A 19,573-nucleotide genomic window follows, 5' to 3' on the forward strand; every position below is an offset into this window, starting at 1 on the left:
AATTTTAGACTGTAAGCAACTTAGGACAGGGGCCTTGTCCTCTGTGAAGTGCCGCCACACACATTGATGGTGATATATAAATAATGACCACTCAAACAGAAGATCTAAGGATGATACCAGAAGCTGTATAAATGGCAAATTATTCAGGCAATGAAAGTGTTAAGAGCCTAATAGCCATGAACAGCTGTGTTAGCTTGTTTGCACACCTAATACTAATTTGTGCCAGGAGTGTGAGTCAGCAGATTAGTGTTGGACAGCTGGTAGGGAGGATGACAAAACCTTCTAATTATTCCTGATGGTTGCATATGTGTGTTCTGGAGAGCTGAGGTTTTATTGTTTTAGTCAGGTAAATTAAAGCCACACACATTGAGTCAAAGTTACAGGATATTAGACTAAGAGCCTACTAATGTGAACCATCTAAAAACACAGTAAATGCACCATGTGACATGCAAACCTACTTTTAAAGCAACTTAGCCCCATTTGTAAGAATGATACTGCCAATTTATGAGTCACTCAAGACAGATACACACCATCATTGCCTCCAGAGCTATAGTGATACCCTCTTGTGAATACGGTCCCCTGTGGTAAACTGGAAAACACTGATAAACTTGAGCAAAGTGAAAATTCCTATGTCATAAAAACCATGATTCAGGGACTCTCCATGAGAAATGTTCTGCATTTACATGGGGCTTAAACTCTGAGCCTGCTGTGTTAAGTATTATTAGGTATTTTTATTTTCAAACAATAAGAACTCAACATTCGCCTGGTTCACACATAACACTAAACCATAGTTTATTAGCATTATGTGTGAACCAGACCAGTATGGCAGACTGTGGTTGCCAGCTTCATGTTTCTCCTCCTCTATCTCCCATACTGCCCAATGACACAAGATGCATGTGGTGAAAGCATCTTGTGAAGGGTTTCTTTGTCCCCCTTCCGCAGCATTTTTTGATGATGTCATTCCACACGTTTTGTATCAGTAGATGTTACTGGTGAAACCATGCTATTTAGCAACAACCACTTCTGGTCTGGTTTTGGTCTCAAACCACTGGGATCTGCCCCTCTGCACAGCCGCCTTGGAAGCTGCTTTCTGCTATCCTAGTCTCCTGTCTCCACTACGCCAAGTTTTTCCATAGCTTCTTCTGTCACCCTGTGCTGCCATCTCCTTAGGAAGTTAAATTGCAGTGCAACTGAATGACAACAGTGCACTACAACAGCAGCAGAAACCCAGAAACAAGTGTTGGAGATGCTGTGATGGGGGCATCACCAAACTAATCTCGGGTGCGGACAGGTTTAGAGATCTGGAACAGACACTTAAGTTTTACACAGCCTGAGCATTTGTACAGTAAAAGTACTGCTGTAACAGATCTATATCATGGATCAAACTTCTACACAAAACTCAACCGCCACCTTCTTGCGAGTTCTCTGAAGGCACATTATATGAAATTGGTATTAAGGCAGCTCCCCCAGTGGGAAAAGCCAGAACTGATTTCAACGTTGTAAACATACCCATTGCTCATATATCTCATATACCCCTTATTTATATTAAACTCTAGCTACATGCTTTTATTGTTCTCGAAGCTACCAGCATGAGTTTGACCAAACTGCAGGAGGCAGTGGAAGACATGAGTGCCTGGCGTGCTCTGGTCCATGGGGTCACGAAGAGTCGGACACGACTAAACGACTAAACAACAACAACAACAACATGCTTTTATAGTTATGACTTCAAGATTGTAGTAACGGTTCCCTTGTGTTTGATCTGGAAGCTGCAGTTAGTGCAGAATGTTGCAGCACACAGGAATGAGACCCTGCCAGCATATAACACCTCTGCTAAGAGATCTGTAGTGGTTGCTCATTTGCTACTGGGCCAAGGTCAGGGTGTTACTAGTAGTATACAAAGCACTTAACACCTTGGGGCCAGTTTATTTGCAGGGATCACCTTTCCCTATAAATGTCCACTCAGCCGCTTCAGTATGCAGAACTAGTACTGTTACAGATGCCACATAATACTTTTTCCATGCTTGTAAGAAATCAATGTGTAGCAGGACCTACACTTTGGAACTCCCTGTTTATTGACAGGATGTTTTATCTCCTTATGTGCTTTAGCCCTATGCAGTTTTTAATACTCTTTTGATTGATTTTAAATACCAGCTATTTTTAATCAATAAATTAAATGCTTTGTTTTATATATTTGCAAACCACTTAGAGGTTTTCTTACAATCAAGTGGTATATAAATTTTGTTAAACATATAACAAATATAATAACTATGGGGACCTAGAGTTTCATCGTTGTAGGTGTTCGTGAATCCAAGTTACAATCAAATCGGCTCCTTTTTTCCTTTGAGGTTAACTTGAAACATTTCCTTTTCATGTTTTCCCATTGTCCCTGGTTTGCTGGCTCAGATACAAGGTCTCTGTTTTATGGCTTCTTGAAAGGGAGGCTAAACATGAGATGCTTAATCATTCTGTTCATCACAGCATTGCAAGCCTTAGCTAGAAAACTGTAGAAGTAATGCAAGTATAGAGAAAAGAGGATGCCGTACAATCTGTTACCATCACAACAACAAAAGTTTTCCATGAATGGTACAATCATCAGCACAAAGCTAGTTTGAGAGTAGGGAAGAACAATCCTAACTTGGGGCTGGGCAGGAGTAGAGAAATGGAACCAATGTGACATCGAAAGCTGTCTCATGCTAGCCAGGGTGGAAGGGGTTTTTGGTGTGTGTGTGTGTGTGTGTGTATGTGTGTGTGTGTGTTGGTGCTGGTGATAATTCTTTGCTATTCCAGGTGGGCAATGCTGAAGATCTGTGAAGCTTTGAAACATATAGATTCAAAGCCACACTTGCTACCACTGCCAATTACACCCACACCCAACTTTATCACCATCATGAACTAGATTTTTTCCCCACAGAACTTACCGCTTACCCAATATTTACGAGACATCTGGTAAACGTCATTCCATTGGCCCGGTTCTATATCTTCTACATAGCACGTTTGTGCTTAGCGTAGGGCAATGAAAGACACTGACCAAGCTTTAAAACATGAACATTGTCCATTTGGAGCAAAGATTATGGCATAAAAGGGCACTGATGTCAATGCAGTATCCATGAGAATGGAAATGAAAGACTTTGTGATGTCATCCTCATAATAAGTACAATGTGGCTTGGTGGTGAGAGGCTAGTGACCTTAAGGGCATTTGCTTGGAAATACTGAATAGCAAGTCAAGGTTCCTTATGTGAGTTTCTCATTGGGATGTAATAAAAAGGTCATTTTTTTGTCGTTTGCATCCAATCTAAATTCAAATCTGGTCAAAGGTGTGATTCTGTATCACACTGAGTATATGAATAACATGCTAAAGTACCATAAAGGAAATTGTCCATAATGTTCATAGAACAAAACAAAACAGTTCCTGATGCGATAATGGTGCAGCTAATGGTTGCAAAGGCAGGTTTTTGTCTAGCAAAGATATCTGCATTACCATAAAAAATCAACACCTTTAATTGTAAGGCTGGGATGTACATGGAAACAAGCTAATTCAACCTTTAACAATGAGAGGCACTCCTTTGCCAACTGCAGCATGCCAGATGAACGAACCCATATATTATCCACATTGTTGTGCGGCCAACACAGCAGCACACATGAACCACCAGCTACATGGCAGAGATTCACAAAGGACAAATTGTGAGAAATGTGATGACAGTAAATGTACTCAAGGGGGGAGAGTACAATGGTCTCAGCATCATTACATTCCTTCATAGAATAATTTTCTTTCCAATGCCCTCTTTTCTTGCCCAATACTTTGATACTTTCCTCCTCAGCTGTGGCCATTTTAGATGCGTCAGAGAAAAATAATCAGGGTCATCATTATTTAAGAGAGAGAGAGAGAGAGAGAAAGAGAGAGAGGGAGAGAGGGAGAGAAAGAGAAGCAAAGCAAACTTTCTTATGTTTTCATCACTGGGAAAAAGAAAATGCTCAATATTCCTGGCTTTTTTTATTATTATTAACCGGGAGGTCCATTAGCACTTTTCAGTTTTATATATGCTACTCACAAACTCATTCAAGCAACATTTACCTATTTATAGTGTGCCAAAGAAAGTGATCAGAACTTGGAGATCCATCACTTTACATATTCTCCAGAATCAACGAGACGTATTCCTAACTGACAGATCTTCAGCTGCCACCTGTTATTAAGCTCCACTGTTCAATTGCAAGTCAAACTCTGTTTGCAAGCTGTGGAGTCTACTGTCAGGAAATGTGACAATAAATATTAAATGGAAAGCTCTGGATAAAATAAAATTGCAAAATCTGGCACCTGCTTAGCATATTCAGTTGCACGGCACTACTGATTCAGAAATCTAATCTGAAGTACCTCTAAGAGGCTGCTAACTCAAGGTTGTTGCACAGCCAATAAATTCCAGAGTGTTTCAGGCACTCATCTGCCGACTACTACATCACTACTTGCCTATAGCTGCACCTAAATTTTCAAACTTTTTATCTTATGCAACCCTTTGGGTGTTTCCTCTTTAGGGCAGATTTTTGTTTTATCAATAGATAAGTTATTAGCCAATGATTTTCTGTTAATTTGCTCCACTTGTCTGTTTCTATTATACTGTATTTATATCTTAGATAACAGTGTGTTGGGGACGACGACTGTAATGTGTTTTATGGTGGGTTTTAATTGTTGTTAGACACCAGAAGGGCAGAATACACATTTTGTATGAATGAATGAATGAATGAATGAACGAACGAATGAATACTGTTTTCACCCAGAAGATAGGAATGGGAACAGCCACAACAACAGGATTAATGGGTTTAGAAAAAAGTGCATAAAACAGAAGTTTGGTTATATAATTGTGATTGAAAACCTGTACTACATAAGCACAGGTTATAAGTATATGTCATAACAATACAAGTTTAGCTAGTTAATGTTATGTTGAAATCTCACATTAATAAATAATTTCAGCTTCTGATTGTTCTAGCCTTTCCGATATTTATCTAACTAGAACCTTCTTTTCATGCTTCACAAATGTAGCCCCCTAGGAGTATCAGCTATATTTGAAATGTCCTTTGTTGGGTTTATGTTTGTGTTTTTGAAGGGGCACACCCAGATATGTCCTACCGCAAAGCAGAAAGACATTTGTCTCTCATACTTAACATCAGGTCTGCATTGCTGCAAGTAATTAAACTGTAAAGCCATACAGCATTTTATATGCAGATTGGATTGGATGACCTAATAGATCTTTCCCATCTCTCATGTGAAGGTATAATTCAACACCAATTCTAATGAAGGCTCATGAATATTACTCATTCCCTACAATTTGTCACTGCTAAACGGCTGACAGGTAATTGACTACTCATTATTTTTTTGATCTCAACAAGAAAGGCCATGACCTTTTGAGTCGTTATTAATTAGTTCTATTTAAAATGTTAAAAGCAGGAAGAATGCAATAAGGGGACCCAAAAATCATGCTACTGGGTGGGAACCTCTCAGAAGGCATATTCACATTTTATACCATGGGAACAAAGGACACTGATTTGTTAGGTGGATTTGTAGCTGGTTGACTGACTGAACCCAAGGAGTACTCATTAATGGTTCCTTGTCATCCTGGAAAAAAGTGATGTGGGGTGCAGCAGGGTTCTGTCCTGGGCCCGTTGTTGTTTAATGTCTTTATAAATTACTCAGATGAAGGAACTGAGGGGATGCTCATCAAATTTGCAGATGACACCAAACTGGAAGTGGTAGCCACAGAAGACAACCAGAATTCAAAATGACCTTAACAGATTGGAGAACTGGGTGCAAGCTAACAGAATGAATTTCAATAGGGACAAATGTAAGGTTCTGCACTTAGGCAGGAAGAACCAGATGCACAAATATAAAATGGGGGACACCTGGCTTACTAGCAGTACATGTGAAAAGGATCTTGGTGGACCACAAGCTTAACATGACTCAACAGTATGATACAGCAGCAAAAAACAAAGCAAAACACACAACCTAATGCTATTCTAGGCTGCATCAACAGAAGTATAGTGTCCAGATCAAGGAAATAGTCTGACTGTCTTAGTCAGACTACACTTGGAATACTGTGTCCAATTCTGGGCACCATAGTTTAAGAAGGATATTGACTAGCTGGAACGTGTGCAGAGGAGGGCAGCCAAGATGATCAAGGGCCTGGAAACTAAACATTATGAGGAGCGCTTGAAGGAGCTGTGTATGTTTAGCCTGGAAAAGAGGAGACTGAGCGGAGATATGATAGCCATCTTCAAATATATTAAGGGCTGTCACATTGAGGAGGGAGCATGGTTGTTTTCTCCTGAAGAGTAGGACTTGAACCAATGGCTTCAAGTTGCAAGAAAGGAGATTTCAACTAAACATTCACAAAAAACGTTCTGACAGTAAGAGCTGTTCAGCAGTGGAACAAGATTCCCATGAGAGATGGTGGAATTTCCTTTGAAGTTTTTAAACAGAGGTTGGACAGCCATCTGTCATGGATGCTTTAGCTGAGATTCCTGCATTGCAGAGGGTTGGACTAAATGACCCTCGGGGTCCCTTCCAACTCTAAGATTCTGTGATTCTATAACAATGCACAAGAGCAATGGTCCAACAAGCCAAATACTGTCTTCTCTGCCTGGTAGCAGCTCTCTTGGGTCTGCCAGAAGTTTCCTAGCACTACTACCTAAAATCAATTTCACATAGATGCCAGGGGCTGATCCTGCATCCTTCTGTATGAAATGCATGTGCTCTGTCCCTAAGATAATAATAATAATTTAATAATAATAATTTTATTATTTATACCCCACCCATCTGGCTGGTTTCCTCAGCCCCCCTTTAGAGAATAAAGGAGGATATCACATTATCATAGCTAAAAAAGAAAGCCATCCAAAATTTCATAAACTGTTACTTTGAATTTATACAATTTCAAGGAAGGATGGTACCATGGGAGGTCACCTTGGTCATTCTATTGTCCTTAATGCAGAAGTCACAGTGTTTTATCATCCTTGAACAAAGTTAAGCTGACTTGCTTTTTGAAACTTTCCTTTCTAACATGGTTCCATTACTGAACTATCATTACAGCTAGCAAACATTTCTTAAAGACTTAAAACTGCTGTATTTTATTAACTGCATGCAAATGCAGAGTTGCATGGGTTGTTTCCACCCTGCCTCAAAGAAACTGCAACTTCTATGAGCAAAATTATTTTAAGATATATTGATTCCAGACTCTTTTAAGGAACACCAAATGCTACGTCTAGCATGTAATAAACCATAAGAAACAGTCCTACAGCCACACAGAATTCTCTTAATCATGTTTAACATTATGGGGCTAAAGGGTGCAACCACTGAGATCCGAGCTCAGCAGTTCATGTTGGACCGCAGCCAGGATTCATGCTCACAACAGTGTATCAGCATTAGTAAAAGAGACATCACACACAAGCATCTTTCCCATGTGTCTATGCAAAGGAATGAGAGGGTAGGACAAGTTGACACTGAGCACTGTGCAGGGATCTGACTGAACATTTGACCCAGACTAGTTCCAGGTTAGGAAGGAAGAGACATGACTTGCCTTTTGACCTCCACTGCACACTAGGTGCCCAATTGCTTACACAAGTGAGTACTGCCTATCTAAATTCTCTCTGGATGTTCTTTACACATATTGCAGCATACTATAAAGCATGCACCTCACCAATCAATACCTGCTGGAATATGAGACAGTGAGTGATTAAGGCTGCAATGCAACACACACTTACCTAGGAGCAAGTCCCACTGAAGTCAAATGGTACTTACCTCTAAGCAGACATGTATAGGATCGTGGTGCATAAATTATGAGGGGTCTCCTACTGTATATTTCCTTACCTTTTCTGCTTTATAAGCTTGTTGTAGATTAATAATAATAATAATAATAATTTATTATTTCTACCCCACCGATCTGGCTGGGTTTCCCCAGCCACTCTGGGCGGCTTTCAACAGAACATTAAAAACAGAATAAAACTTCAAATGTCAAAAACTTCCCTAAACAGGGCTGCCTTCAGATGTCTTCTAAAAGTTGGATAGTTGTTTATTTATTGACATCTGATGGGAGGGTGTTCCACAGGGCGGGCGCCACTACCGAGAAGACCCTTTGCCAGTTGTTAGGATCAATCTTCTACAGACTGCAAACGAGTTAGCCTCTATTGGACACCCCCCTTTTTACTGCACCAGGAGCTATCCTTTGCCATTACTACTGTAATAAAAGGAAACCATAGCAAATGTAATCCTGGCTTTTCTGGTGTGGGGAAAAGTACAGGTGTGAGCTGGTGTAACACTTGGGTGCATAAAGGAGGACTTCAACCCTGGAATCCTGTATGTACTGGGGGTTCAACTTTAAAACAAACCCCAACTTTCTACCCTGAGCATGGACCTGCTTTCCAGGTTGTTAAAATGTTCTGAGATATAGTTCACAGAACTTGGTCAAGACCCTGGAATATCATTATGGACTTCAGCTACCAAAGATACAAGTAGGCCAAATGATAGCTTATCAAGACGATGCAAACATGAAGCTAACCAGAGGGTTGCCTGCTGCTACTTTGCTGCTTCCATGGCTGTTACTGCTGCACCACCTTGAGCTAAGCCAAGATTTGGTTTAATCGGTCATCAGAACCGGGAATTGAAGTTAAGCTCTCTCATTGCTAACTACAACCTGTAGCCAAGGTGTGTTCTTGGAGAGAGTGTGAAGAGAGATAAACCATGAGTCCCAATTCAGGCAATGAGCTAACAATGAGCCATAGGAGCAAAGCAGTCGCAAGGTCCTTTCTGGGAGCCTGCACAGTCAAAGGTGTCAATGGGGAACAGCTGCAATATGCTTGCTGTCCAAAGCATAATCTCATAAAGTAAAGGGACCCCTGACAAGTCCAGTCGCAAACTACTCTGGGGTTGCGGAGCTAATCTCACTTTACAGACCGAGGGAGCCGGCCTTTGTCCGCTTCCACAGGCAGTTTTTCTGGGTCATGTGGCCAGCATAACTAAGCCGCTTCTGGCAAAACCAGAGCAGTGCACAGAAATGCAGTTTACCTACTTACACTGTGTGCTTTCAAACTGCTAGGTTGGCAGGAGCTGGGACCAAATAACGGGAGCTCACCCCGTCATGGGGATTCGAACAGCCGACCTTTCGATCGGCAAGCCCAAACGGCACAGTGGTTTAACCCACAGTGCCACCTGCGTCCCTAATAACTAGACATTTAAGTTTGTATTCAGGGCTACTCATATTTAGGGCAAGCCAGCACTATTCTTCATGTGAATGTTATATATGAAGTGGCCCTCAGAATCATCATATGTTTATTTTTTAAAGGCACTTAAAAAAAAAAGCTAGTGGCAGCGTTAAAAGAATGGTGGATGAATTCTGTTCTAGATATCTGATCTAACAAGGATGAGTTTATTTAACCTACTCACCTTCATCGTAAGTCCAATGAGGAATGTGAGGAGACAATGTACTGTGATTGTCATTTGAATTCCCATCATTACTCTGTGTTAGCTTTAAATTATCATGTCCTTGAAGGCTATCCACAACTGGCAGGGTTTCAGATGGAAAGGTACCGTTCTGGAGATATTCAGTCCCTAACGGTTCCTTTTCCGATGTCTGTTTTTCATCCAAGTAGTTCTCCTTGAGATCTGCATTCCAAATTGTTCTGTGTGGAGCCTTGCTCTCCTCTGGGAGCTTTGTCTTAAGTACTTCTGTGATTAGCTCTCCATTAGCTAAACCATCCACTCCATCTGGCGTTAAAGTGGGGGAACTGCAATTTATATTGAAAGACATGACTGACCTATGCATTTTTTGGTTCTTAGTCCGAGGCTGATCTACAGGCACTGAGAGAGACTTGTCTATGTAATATATTGTGTTTGGACACCGCTGGGAAATGCTGAAGTGAATGCTTGAAGTGAAGGAAATTGGTGCTTGTTTCTTGTGGCTGTTTCTTGGAGGGGTCCTTCCGTTCTCTTTATTTTCAGTGCTAGATGTGCAGCCAGATTGCTCCGTGCACGGCTGCGGACAGGGTTCAGAAACCTTTATTTCAGTGGCATTTCCATTTTGACAACATCTTTGTGCGTGGAAAGGTCTGCAGAGATGATCTAGCCCAGTCACATTTGAAGCAGGAGCAGTGTTCATTAGCAGCTTACTTCTTCCTCGGCATTTCAAACAAGCAGGGTCGGAAGCATCCACCTGCATCATGCTGTGAGAAGGTGGAACGACTCGTCTAGCGGTGATTGTGATGGAAGCAAAACCTTTCCTCTGGCTCTGACACTGCGTCTCCTCTTTGGTATGGGAGTCTGTTCCAAATACATTGTCATCTGAAGAAATCTGAATTCCTAATCTTCTGGGAAGCAATATGAATGCTCTATTAATGTTGACTGAACTATGATTAGCCAAAGATTGGCTCATGCGATAAGCATCAGACTGGGTGATTACAGACTTCATAGGGAAAGGAGCCTTATTTTCTTTTGATTTATTCTCATCAATCATCTGTGAAATGAGTATAGACGAAATCATTTTTGTGTTTTGTGATGGCAGAGACTCCTGCAAAGGAAAATATCCAAATAATTAAAATGCTCTACAATAGCCACACACACACATTCTCTCCCTCTCCCTCTCTCTCCCCACTCCTCCTCTCTCTCTCACCCACAATGATAACTAAAAGGATTTTGTGATAACATATAATAGTTCCACATGAGGCTTCTTGCCCTATTTCCCACAAATTTCCCTGCTTCTGCAGTTTTTACTTCCTACAGTTTCACTTTTGGCCGTTTCTAAAGGAAAGGTGGCTAAAACCAACTGAGAAATGTCTGCCAGAACAAGAATGAAAACATGACCAATTTCATGTGCAAATTATACATTCATAGAGCAGTTTGAATGATTAATTGATTTGCTCAGCTGGGTATACGGCCCTGTGTTTGTTTAACAATGTATGTGCCAATAGTAGCTGTCAATTTCAGATTATAACCTATGCCACACTGCGCTTTCATGCCGATCTGCTGAAATATTAAAGCGCTTTAAGCACTTACGGCCTCCAAATGCATTGCAAAATGAATTACGTAGGTGGGCTGTGATTTTCTGTAGAGCATTTATGTGGGAGTTGGGTCAGTGTTGTTGAACAAAAAGCATCAAGTATGACCAAGGCAGGGGGAGGGATTCCTCCACTCTGCCTCCCACAAACAGCATGCACATATTTCTATAGTCATTTTGGGTACCATTTATTCCATCAGCTCCTTATTATGCAATATTCCTTGGCTGAACAAAATATCCATGGTGACAACGAGGAGGCATATGCTCAACACTTACTAAAGGTCGCCTAGAGCCATTTCCCCTCAACAATCACCATCTCCCTTGACAGAACCAGGATTTCCTTTAGTGCTTAGTTACCCTAACGCTATTTTCTATATACAGTTGTTATAACAATAGGCAAGTAACATGCTCCACAAAGCCAATCAATTGAATGCAGAAAAAATGTTTTCAAATACTTTCCTCCCTATATCCTAGTCCTATAATTCCCTCTCAGCTGAAATGTGGCATAAATGGGTAAAAAAAAAAGCAAACGAGCATCTACATCAGTAGATATTTCCTTTATTTCACTATTCTTTTTATCTCGCTATTTGCTGCATAGTGAGCTGTGTGTATTTTATGCTATATCCAGTCTTCTTTTATGCATGCTGACCGCCACTGTGATATCTACATGCCTAAAACCAAGAAAGAAAATACATTGCTAGAATTCATTTACTGTTTTGCAGCAGCAATCTGACAGCCACCTCTGTAGGTTTAAGGAGCTAGTTCAATAGGATTCTATCTTAAATAGGTTTGCCAGACTTTAGGACTCTTTGGGTGCTGTATTTATTTGTATTGTAAACAAAACCAGTGCCTTTTTCTTGGGGGAGAGGGGACACAGGGGTACACATACCCCTAAACATTTTGTGAATCTAGGTTTGGCCTCATTGAGAGGCAGTTCAATATGAGTAAAAAAGCACTGAACAAAACCATGGGGTGGAGTGCGGGCACACTGCCAAGCCCACTCTCTCTGGTTTGTCACCCTTAACTGAGTTTATGGCCCTCCATGAGAATGAGTGTGAAGTGGGAACTCTGCTCACAGAGCCTTCCTTCTTGATTTAGAACCCTGATTGTGGAATGCTTTTGATAGGATAGAGATGAGGCATGGGGAGGGGAGCACCTCCCTTTCCCCCTCGCATGTTTATCTTCCCAGGTGTAAATAGAATGCCTAAATGCAAAGAGTTGCTAGTTTGCAGGGGGACCTGCTCCATTGCCTTCCACAGTGATTTTACAAGTAGAAATCTAGCAAGTAAAGCCTGCAGATAAATGTTGGCGGAAGCCTAATAGGAATAGAGCTCAACTGAATACTCAGAATAAGGCATGGGCTTTTTTCTTCTTCTTTCTCAAATCACTATGCGGATCTGCAGTGAGAAATTTTGAGTTCAAAATTAAAATTCACATTTTCAACATGAAACTTTCCCCTCAAAATCAGTATGTTTCAGGCTTGCTGGTATCTCTTTCAGTAGTTCAGGTGTTGGGTAGCCTTTAGTGTTCATCAGTGAGAAGATTAGGAAGTTTCTTCAGAGACAGGTTGGTCACCACTACTGATCTACAGTGAAAAGCCACAGCTGAATGTTCAGATGATACATTAAATACATGGTCAGGTTTGTATGGACACTTTCTTTTCAATAGCAACAGTTTGGGGAGGTGGGGGAGCCTAACCCTTTCCCCTCACACACTTTTCTGGAGGGGGAAAATATACTTTGCCAAAGCTTTTGTTTACTCCAGGATGTTGCCTTCTGGAGATTTCTATTGAAACAGGGATGGGAGATGTTAACTTGCTGCTTCTGCTTAAGGCACCCCACAGTTGTTATTTATTAATGTTTTTTAAAGAAGGGAATGCTGTGGACTAAACCACTGAGCCTCTTGGGCTTGCTGATCGGTAGGTCTGCGGTTCGAATTTGTGCAACGCAGTGAGCTCCTGTTGCTTTGTCCTAGCTAAAGTTATGCAGATGTGTTCACTGATTCAACCAATCATCTAGCTCAGCTACCAAGTGTTGTTGTTTTTTTGGTTTGTTTGTTTTTTGCAAACAAGGGAGTGAAGAAACTCTGCCCTGGAGGTAAAAAGTTTGAAGGTCACTACTACATCAGTCCTGCCAAATACAAAATATAAACCATTGAAGAGCAAACATTGGAATGAAATACTAGTGGTTATTAAATATCGTTATTAAAATACTTGCTCAATGTTTTATAAACCAGAGATCATTGGAATAGTCAACTCTGAAATTTGCTGAGGAGAATTCTGAGAAGTTTTGAATGAAAACTCATTTCAGTCAGATCTGGAAACAAAAAGATGGCATGACCACCAGCCTCCTTTCAACTGCCCCTTTGCTGTTTGCTCCTTCTGTATGTCCCACACAATCTACTGGGAAATTACGCAGGGCAACTCCCATTTACACTAAACTCATCTCAACAGGGCTTATGCCAGAGAATTTCCCAATGTTAAAATCTCCTGTTAAAAAAATCAGCATGCAATGCAGCAGTAAAGAGTGATGCAGTGCAGTGATTTGGTGTGGGCGGAGGGGAGGTGACTGGAAAAAAGAAAAGGAAGCAAGTCCTGCTGCTTGTATGCAAATCTTTGCCCACAAATAAAGGGCCTCATTGGTTTAGAGTCCCTAACCACTTGTTTTATTGTTGTGCAGTATTTATACAATTGTAACAATTAATGAAAAACCCTATTATGACAACACAAAGTTCAACAAAACAAAACAAAACCTAACAAGAAGACCACTTACAGGCAAGCAGGATTCTAAGTGAGAATATCATTATAACAATTTTTTTCCCCTCGGCTGCAAAGCTAACACACAAAGTCATAGAGGGCAGCTCACTTAATTCTGATTGTCTTGCTGTGAAAGTGGGATCATTAACAGCTGTTTACATTGCACTATGCAACAGTAAGTTACATTTTGCTATTTCTATATTGTTACCCATTTCTTCACAGAAGTTACCCAAATATTCTCATAACTGGCGGTTAACACGTTGCCTACGAGTGGGTCATGTGGGCGACTCATTCTGCAAAAAGTTTGTATGCATGATGCTGTACAGTCCTAAGAATCACTCTGCATGCTACCCTTGAATGCTAAGCATCTCCAGTGATGGCCAGTGAGGTGGCACATAGGGAGACATCACGTCAGTAAGTGGTGACCGGAGGTGGGTGGCTGCCATACCCTTAAGGACCAAAGGACCAAGGTGGTAACCAAAGAAGGAGTTGTTGGAATCTGTGTACTGCGCAAAAGGACCAGCAGTGCCCATGTGGACCACTGACATCATCAACTGCACTAGCCCTGGATGCTGCTGGCAAACAAGTCCTCTCAGAGATCCAGAGAGGCCCAAGCCACTCCCAGCTTTTGAGGCTTCTAGCCATAATAAAAACTAAAAATGAGAACAGATTAAAACAATGGTTTGTCTAAGGCAGGGGTTGTCAGTCTGCCACCCACAGGCACCATGGTGGCTGTGAAGGCTTTCATTGGCACCCCCAGCAGGGCCCTGAGCTTTCAATTTTTGAAAAGTAAGTTTCCAGCCCTTCTAGAAATAAAGTTATGAAGCAGTATGTGCTGGTACGCTTTTAAGTGGTTACTGTGAAATGAGCCAGGCTGTCTGCTCCTGGCTAGTAGTTGGAGATGTGATTGGTAAATGAACTATTTGGACATCAGGCAATAGGAATCCCTGGAGTCCTAAAGAACTGCTGTTTCTCCCTCTTCTTTTCCTGCTTGAATCCACCCATTAGATTTGTTTTGCTGCCTGTCAGCCACACGGAGCCGTTTAGGGTTGCCATATTTCTAGAAGTAAAATTCAGGACATAACAGTCGTTGAACTTTTTTTTTAAGGAAACCCAAAGTTTCAAAATCCCAGACATTTTACTGATTTTCAGAAATTCCCTCCTGGACACTATTTTCGATCATTAATTCCCGGACATGTCCGGGACATTCTGAATGTATGGCAACCCTAAGCAGTTGGCAGGCAGCATGGGAATCACCTATCACTCATTTTGCTGCCTGCCAGCCACGTGGTACAGACAGCGAGTTTTTGCCTGATAAACCTTTTGAAATGTGTGAGAAGAAACTGGGGAATCCTCCCACTGCTGCTGTGTTTGTTTTGTCATGTAGAACAGGCAGCTGACTGAGATAGGCCTCATTTGAAAAGGGGAGGGGGAGAATATGGCAACGCTTTCTCGTTTCTGCTGCATGCCCTATTGCAAGGATCGCTCCTAAGTTGTTGTAAGGGGCAGACCAGTGGTGTGTGGTGAAATTTTCCGTGGGGGAACAGTTAGGTCCACAGGTGCCAGCTTGCAAAGGTGATGGGGGGGGGTTACGTCACGCACGTAAGCATTGTGTCTCTTTCCCTAAGCCGGGCAGGTTTTCCCAGGTTTTGGGAAGAAGGCGGGGAACATTTAGGGGACTAGCTTAGTCCCCATAGTCCACTGACTACACGCCAACTGGGACAGACCAGTGCAGAAGCATCATATTGATGACAGTGATAATAATGATCATATTTGTCTGGTAGGCACTGCTGTTTTGTGGGGAACCCATTTCAATGGTGTCATTGTTACCATCAATTTTTTCTTCCTGCCTTGCCTATAACAGGGATTGTTTCCAAGTTCTTTGGAGAGAGGAGAAGAGGGTGCAAAAGCAGAAACATTATTATTATCACCACCCCATTCACCCTTCATTTTGACAAGCTTGTAGTTGACATTCAGCTTCAAACATCACACTAGTCTGGGCCAGTATTGTTCAACTACTATTCTGGTGAGTTTGTAATGTGTTTTCGGTGTGTTCTCTTTGTATTTCTATTCTTTTCTATCCCACAAAAGACAGCAAAACAACAACAACTTGCCAGCGAGTCATGTCTTTCCTCAAATCAAAACTATTCCTGGATTCAGTTATCTTTTATTTTTCTAGCTGTAATCTACAGCAGCATACCAGTAGGAGACCACAGTAGCAGTGTCTGGGGTAACACAGTAGCAGTGTCTGGGGGGAAAAGAATGTCCTTCCAACATATTTTGCTAAGAAGAAGAAGAAGAAGAAGAAGAAGAAGAAGAAGAAGAAGAAGAAGAAGAAGAAGAAGAAGAGGAATATATTTGTCCATATTTGAACCATTTTATCTTCCCAACTTTTCTTTTTCTGCTGTTTTGGAGGGAGCAGTTATTTACTGTTGGGCTACATCTTTGGTGGCAGCCATTTTGTGACCGCCGTGTTGGCACTTTCTTGAAATTCCCAATGTGCACCTGGAACCCAAATATCTGGCAACCACTGGACTAAGGGAAGAATCTCTTCTAACACACTGCATTACCTCATCACCCATGACCAGGCTGGCCAGCAAAGGACTGCTGCTAGTAGCTTGTCTCCTGGCTATGGCATTTGGAAACTGTCTCTTGATGAAGTGGTGAGTGGCAAGCTCAACACCTACCCACCCACTTGTGCTGCTGAACTATTCAAGGAACATGTCTTGGAAATTAGGAATCAGGACTGGGAATGTAATCACTCTTTCTCTAGCAGTCATTTAAGAATGAAAACAAGACAGCTGACCCAGAACTACACTTAGTTTCTGACATGCATTTTCGTGCAGCTATGTGCCATCTAGGCACACATTTTTTGCTATTGCCTTGAAAGGGTTACTAGCAAATTCTTGTGTGGGGCTGCACAACAGTGTGGCTGTAATTGCAGCTGTGGCCTCAGTGCAATATTTTACTTATTTTAAGCGTTTTCTACCTACTTTTCACTTGACAAGGCTTCCAGAGCAGCCTACGTATAATCAATACGAGCAATAACTTATCATTAAAAGTTGTTTTTTTAAAGACTATTTGAAGAGGTGCAATGAAGGGAGTTTACTTCTTCCTCTCCTTGGTTCTAACAGCATCTTTGAAGAAAGGAGCAACTCCATCCCAGATGGTGAATACTCTGCCTATTTTGTTGCATTAGGGCAATGACTCAACATACAGCATCACAATGGTACTTCTTCTTTTTGTCTATCAGTTTTCATTTGGCTGGGCAGTCAATGATATATAAGAATCTTCTTGAGAAGGAAGAAGCCATTTTGGTGTTTGCAAGTTAAGTCACAGCAGCTTTTGTGCAACATGGTGTGCCCATAGCTCTGTTCTCTGGAGAGAGAAAATCCATGACTTTGATAAAGACTGTGATGTTTCACTTTACTTCAAACTTTCTGCCTAACTAGGAACCTGGATGTTTCATTTAAGGTTTGGGACAGACCTGGGTTACAAGCCAGACTTCTATTTAATTAATTTCTCAAGAAATGGGGAGCAGCTGTTGCTTCTTTGTCATTTCACAGAAATCAGCCTTTTCATGCGGCATCACTTATGCTTTGGAATTCCCTCTCTATTAGCATCAGCCAAGTGCCTTCACTGTACAGTGGTACCTCGGGTTAAGTACTTAATTCGTTCCGGAGGTCCATACTTAACCTGAAACTGTTCTTAACCTGAAGCACCACTTTAGCTAATGGGGCCTTCTGCTGCTGCTGTGCCGCCGGAGCACGATTTCTGTTCTCATCCTGGAGCAAAGTTCTTAACCTGAAGCACTATTTCTGGGTTAGCAGAGTCTGTAACCTGAAGTGTATGTAACCCGAGGTACCACTGTACTCTTTTTGTACCTGTTTAAAACATTTTTGTCTAGGCAAGCCTATCCAGATATGTAGATGTTTGTGTGTCTTAATCTGATAATTTTAATATTTGTCATAAACCACAAAGAGGTTTTACTACAATAAAGTGTTATATAAATTTTGTTCAATAAGCAAAATAAATAAATCCCCAAATTCCAGACGGGCAACCTGATAACCCACAGCATTTGGGAGAGACATTGGGCACTTTCAGACTGTCACTATTTTTCAGTGTCAATCACAAATCAACGAATTCAGGTTGCACATAGCTGATTGGGAGGCCTTTGCACAACAAATCTTTTAAAAAGGTAAAGGTAAAGAACCACTGACAGTTAAGTCCAGCCGTGAACAACTCTGGGGTTGTGGCGTTCATCTTGATCTTGCTCCCCACCCCCACCCCAAATCAGACTTTTTGCAGTAAGGAAAGTGAAGGGAAAATGCACTGGAAAGTGTGGGATAATGCAGTATCATCTAACCATCCAGCAAACAAATCAGAATAATGCTCATTAAATAGCCAAAGTTGTCTAATCTCCCTGCAAACAAATCAGGATGAATGTTCATCTGCAAATACCCTTATTCAGTCTGCAATTCCCTTCTTAGAATTGAGTTTACAAATCCAGACTAATTTTTGCACATAAAATAATAATCCTTGTCCCTCCACCCCACTGCTTTGTGTAATTTCTTGCCTGATGAATAATACAGGGAAATGCCACACTTCTGTGACATTTTGGTTGGCCTTAGTAAATCTATTGCCCAGCTGCGGATTTTGGAGGGTTCTTTTTCTTCTTATGGACCACCTTTGGCTTCTGAAAAATAACCCATTCTCTGGAAGACCTGCCAAGGCCCTTGTAACACTGGACCAGTGATGTTTTTCAAGACTGTGATTTTCCTTCAAGTGCACTTATTGCTTTCTTTTCCCCAAGAACGTGGAAAGTATATGAATTAATAAATATCCTGCCAACAGAATTGTAACATCTTAGCTGCTACTTTATTTGACTTTTCTGCTGAGTAAGTGAAATCCGACTAAACACAAAACAAATAGCAAAACACTGCATACAGATAAATGATCATTTTTTAAAACCTCAGTAGATTCTGCTGACAACTATGGAAGGTTTTGTGTGTTGTGTTTTGTTTTTACCTTTGTGAAGCTTGACTCATTCTTTGCTGCTGTGTTATACTGAACAGTTTTGCATGCTTCCCAAGCATTAATTCCATATTGGTTTTCTCTTATTCCTAGAGAAAAGAGTGAAAGGTACAATGTTATTTTGCAATCACATGAAAGTACTGTGAAATAAAGTTCATTTCTACACTTATAAGTAACATCATCTAATGGAGAAGATCTGGATTGCATTTCTCTGAAAAATTAGGGTGTATTTAGCCATATTTGAAGCAGTTGAAATCCCACTAGGAAGCCTGTGTGGTAATTTCTCAGTCTGTTTTTAAGACACTCTTCCTGTGAACCAAGAAAATTTTCTCCTGAAGATTCTCAGTGGACAGCCTTTGTTTTGGGTTTTGGGTTTGAAAAACTACCCTATTTTACACCAGGAACAAAGCTGGCCCAAGGTGAGGCAGAACAGCAAATGTTGCTCCGTGCTCCACTCTGAAGTCAAAGTGCAAGGCTGGTCAAGTTATCTTGGCACTTCAGGCACAAAATCTGTCAGATTTCTCTCCCTGATGGTACAAATACATTTAAATCATGAAAAATTACCTGCGCTTTATTGACAACCAAAGTCAGGATGGTCCACAGACCTGAGGTGAAAATGAGGTTTGAAGAAAAGTTCAAAGTGTTTTACAAAAAGAATAAAACAATAAAATTAAGTTCATAAGTTTATTGTTCTAGCCAAAGGCCACAACAAACTTGTACTAGGCAATAGTATTAATGAAATAACACAGAACATACA

The 19,573-nt window shown here is 41.1% G+C and overlaps 1 protein-coding gene across 2 annotated transcripts in view; it reads right to left on the reverse strand.

Moving 5' to 3' along the window:
• Positions 1–19,573, reverse strand: part of C6H10orf90 (chromosome 6 C10orf90 homolog) — a 150,896-nt gene that overhangs the window by 43,315 nt on the left and 88,008 nt on the right. For both annotated transcript variants that reach the window (XM_077930358.1, XM_077930359.1), the window contains 2 exons: positions 18,811–18,905; positions 9,422–10,541 (listed from right to left, as the gene is read on the reverse strand). In XM_077930358.1, the coding sequence (XP_077786484.1) occupies positions 9,422–10,541; positions 18,811–18,905 (1,215 nt within the window). The remainder of the gene's footprint in view (positions 1–9,421; positions 10,542–18,810; positions 18,906–19,573) is intronic.

This window comes from Podarcis muralis, chromosome 6 (genome assembly GCF_964188315.1).
Source record: "Podarcis muralis chromosome 6, rPodMur119.hap1.1, whole genome shotgun sequence".
Taxonomy (NCBI): domain Eukaryota; kingdom Metazoa; phylum Chordata; class Lepidosauria; order Squamata; family Lacertidae; genus Podarcis; species Podarcis muralis.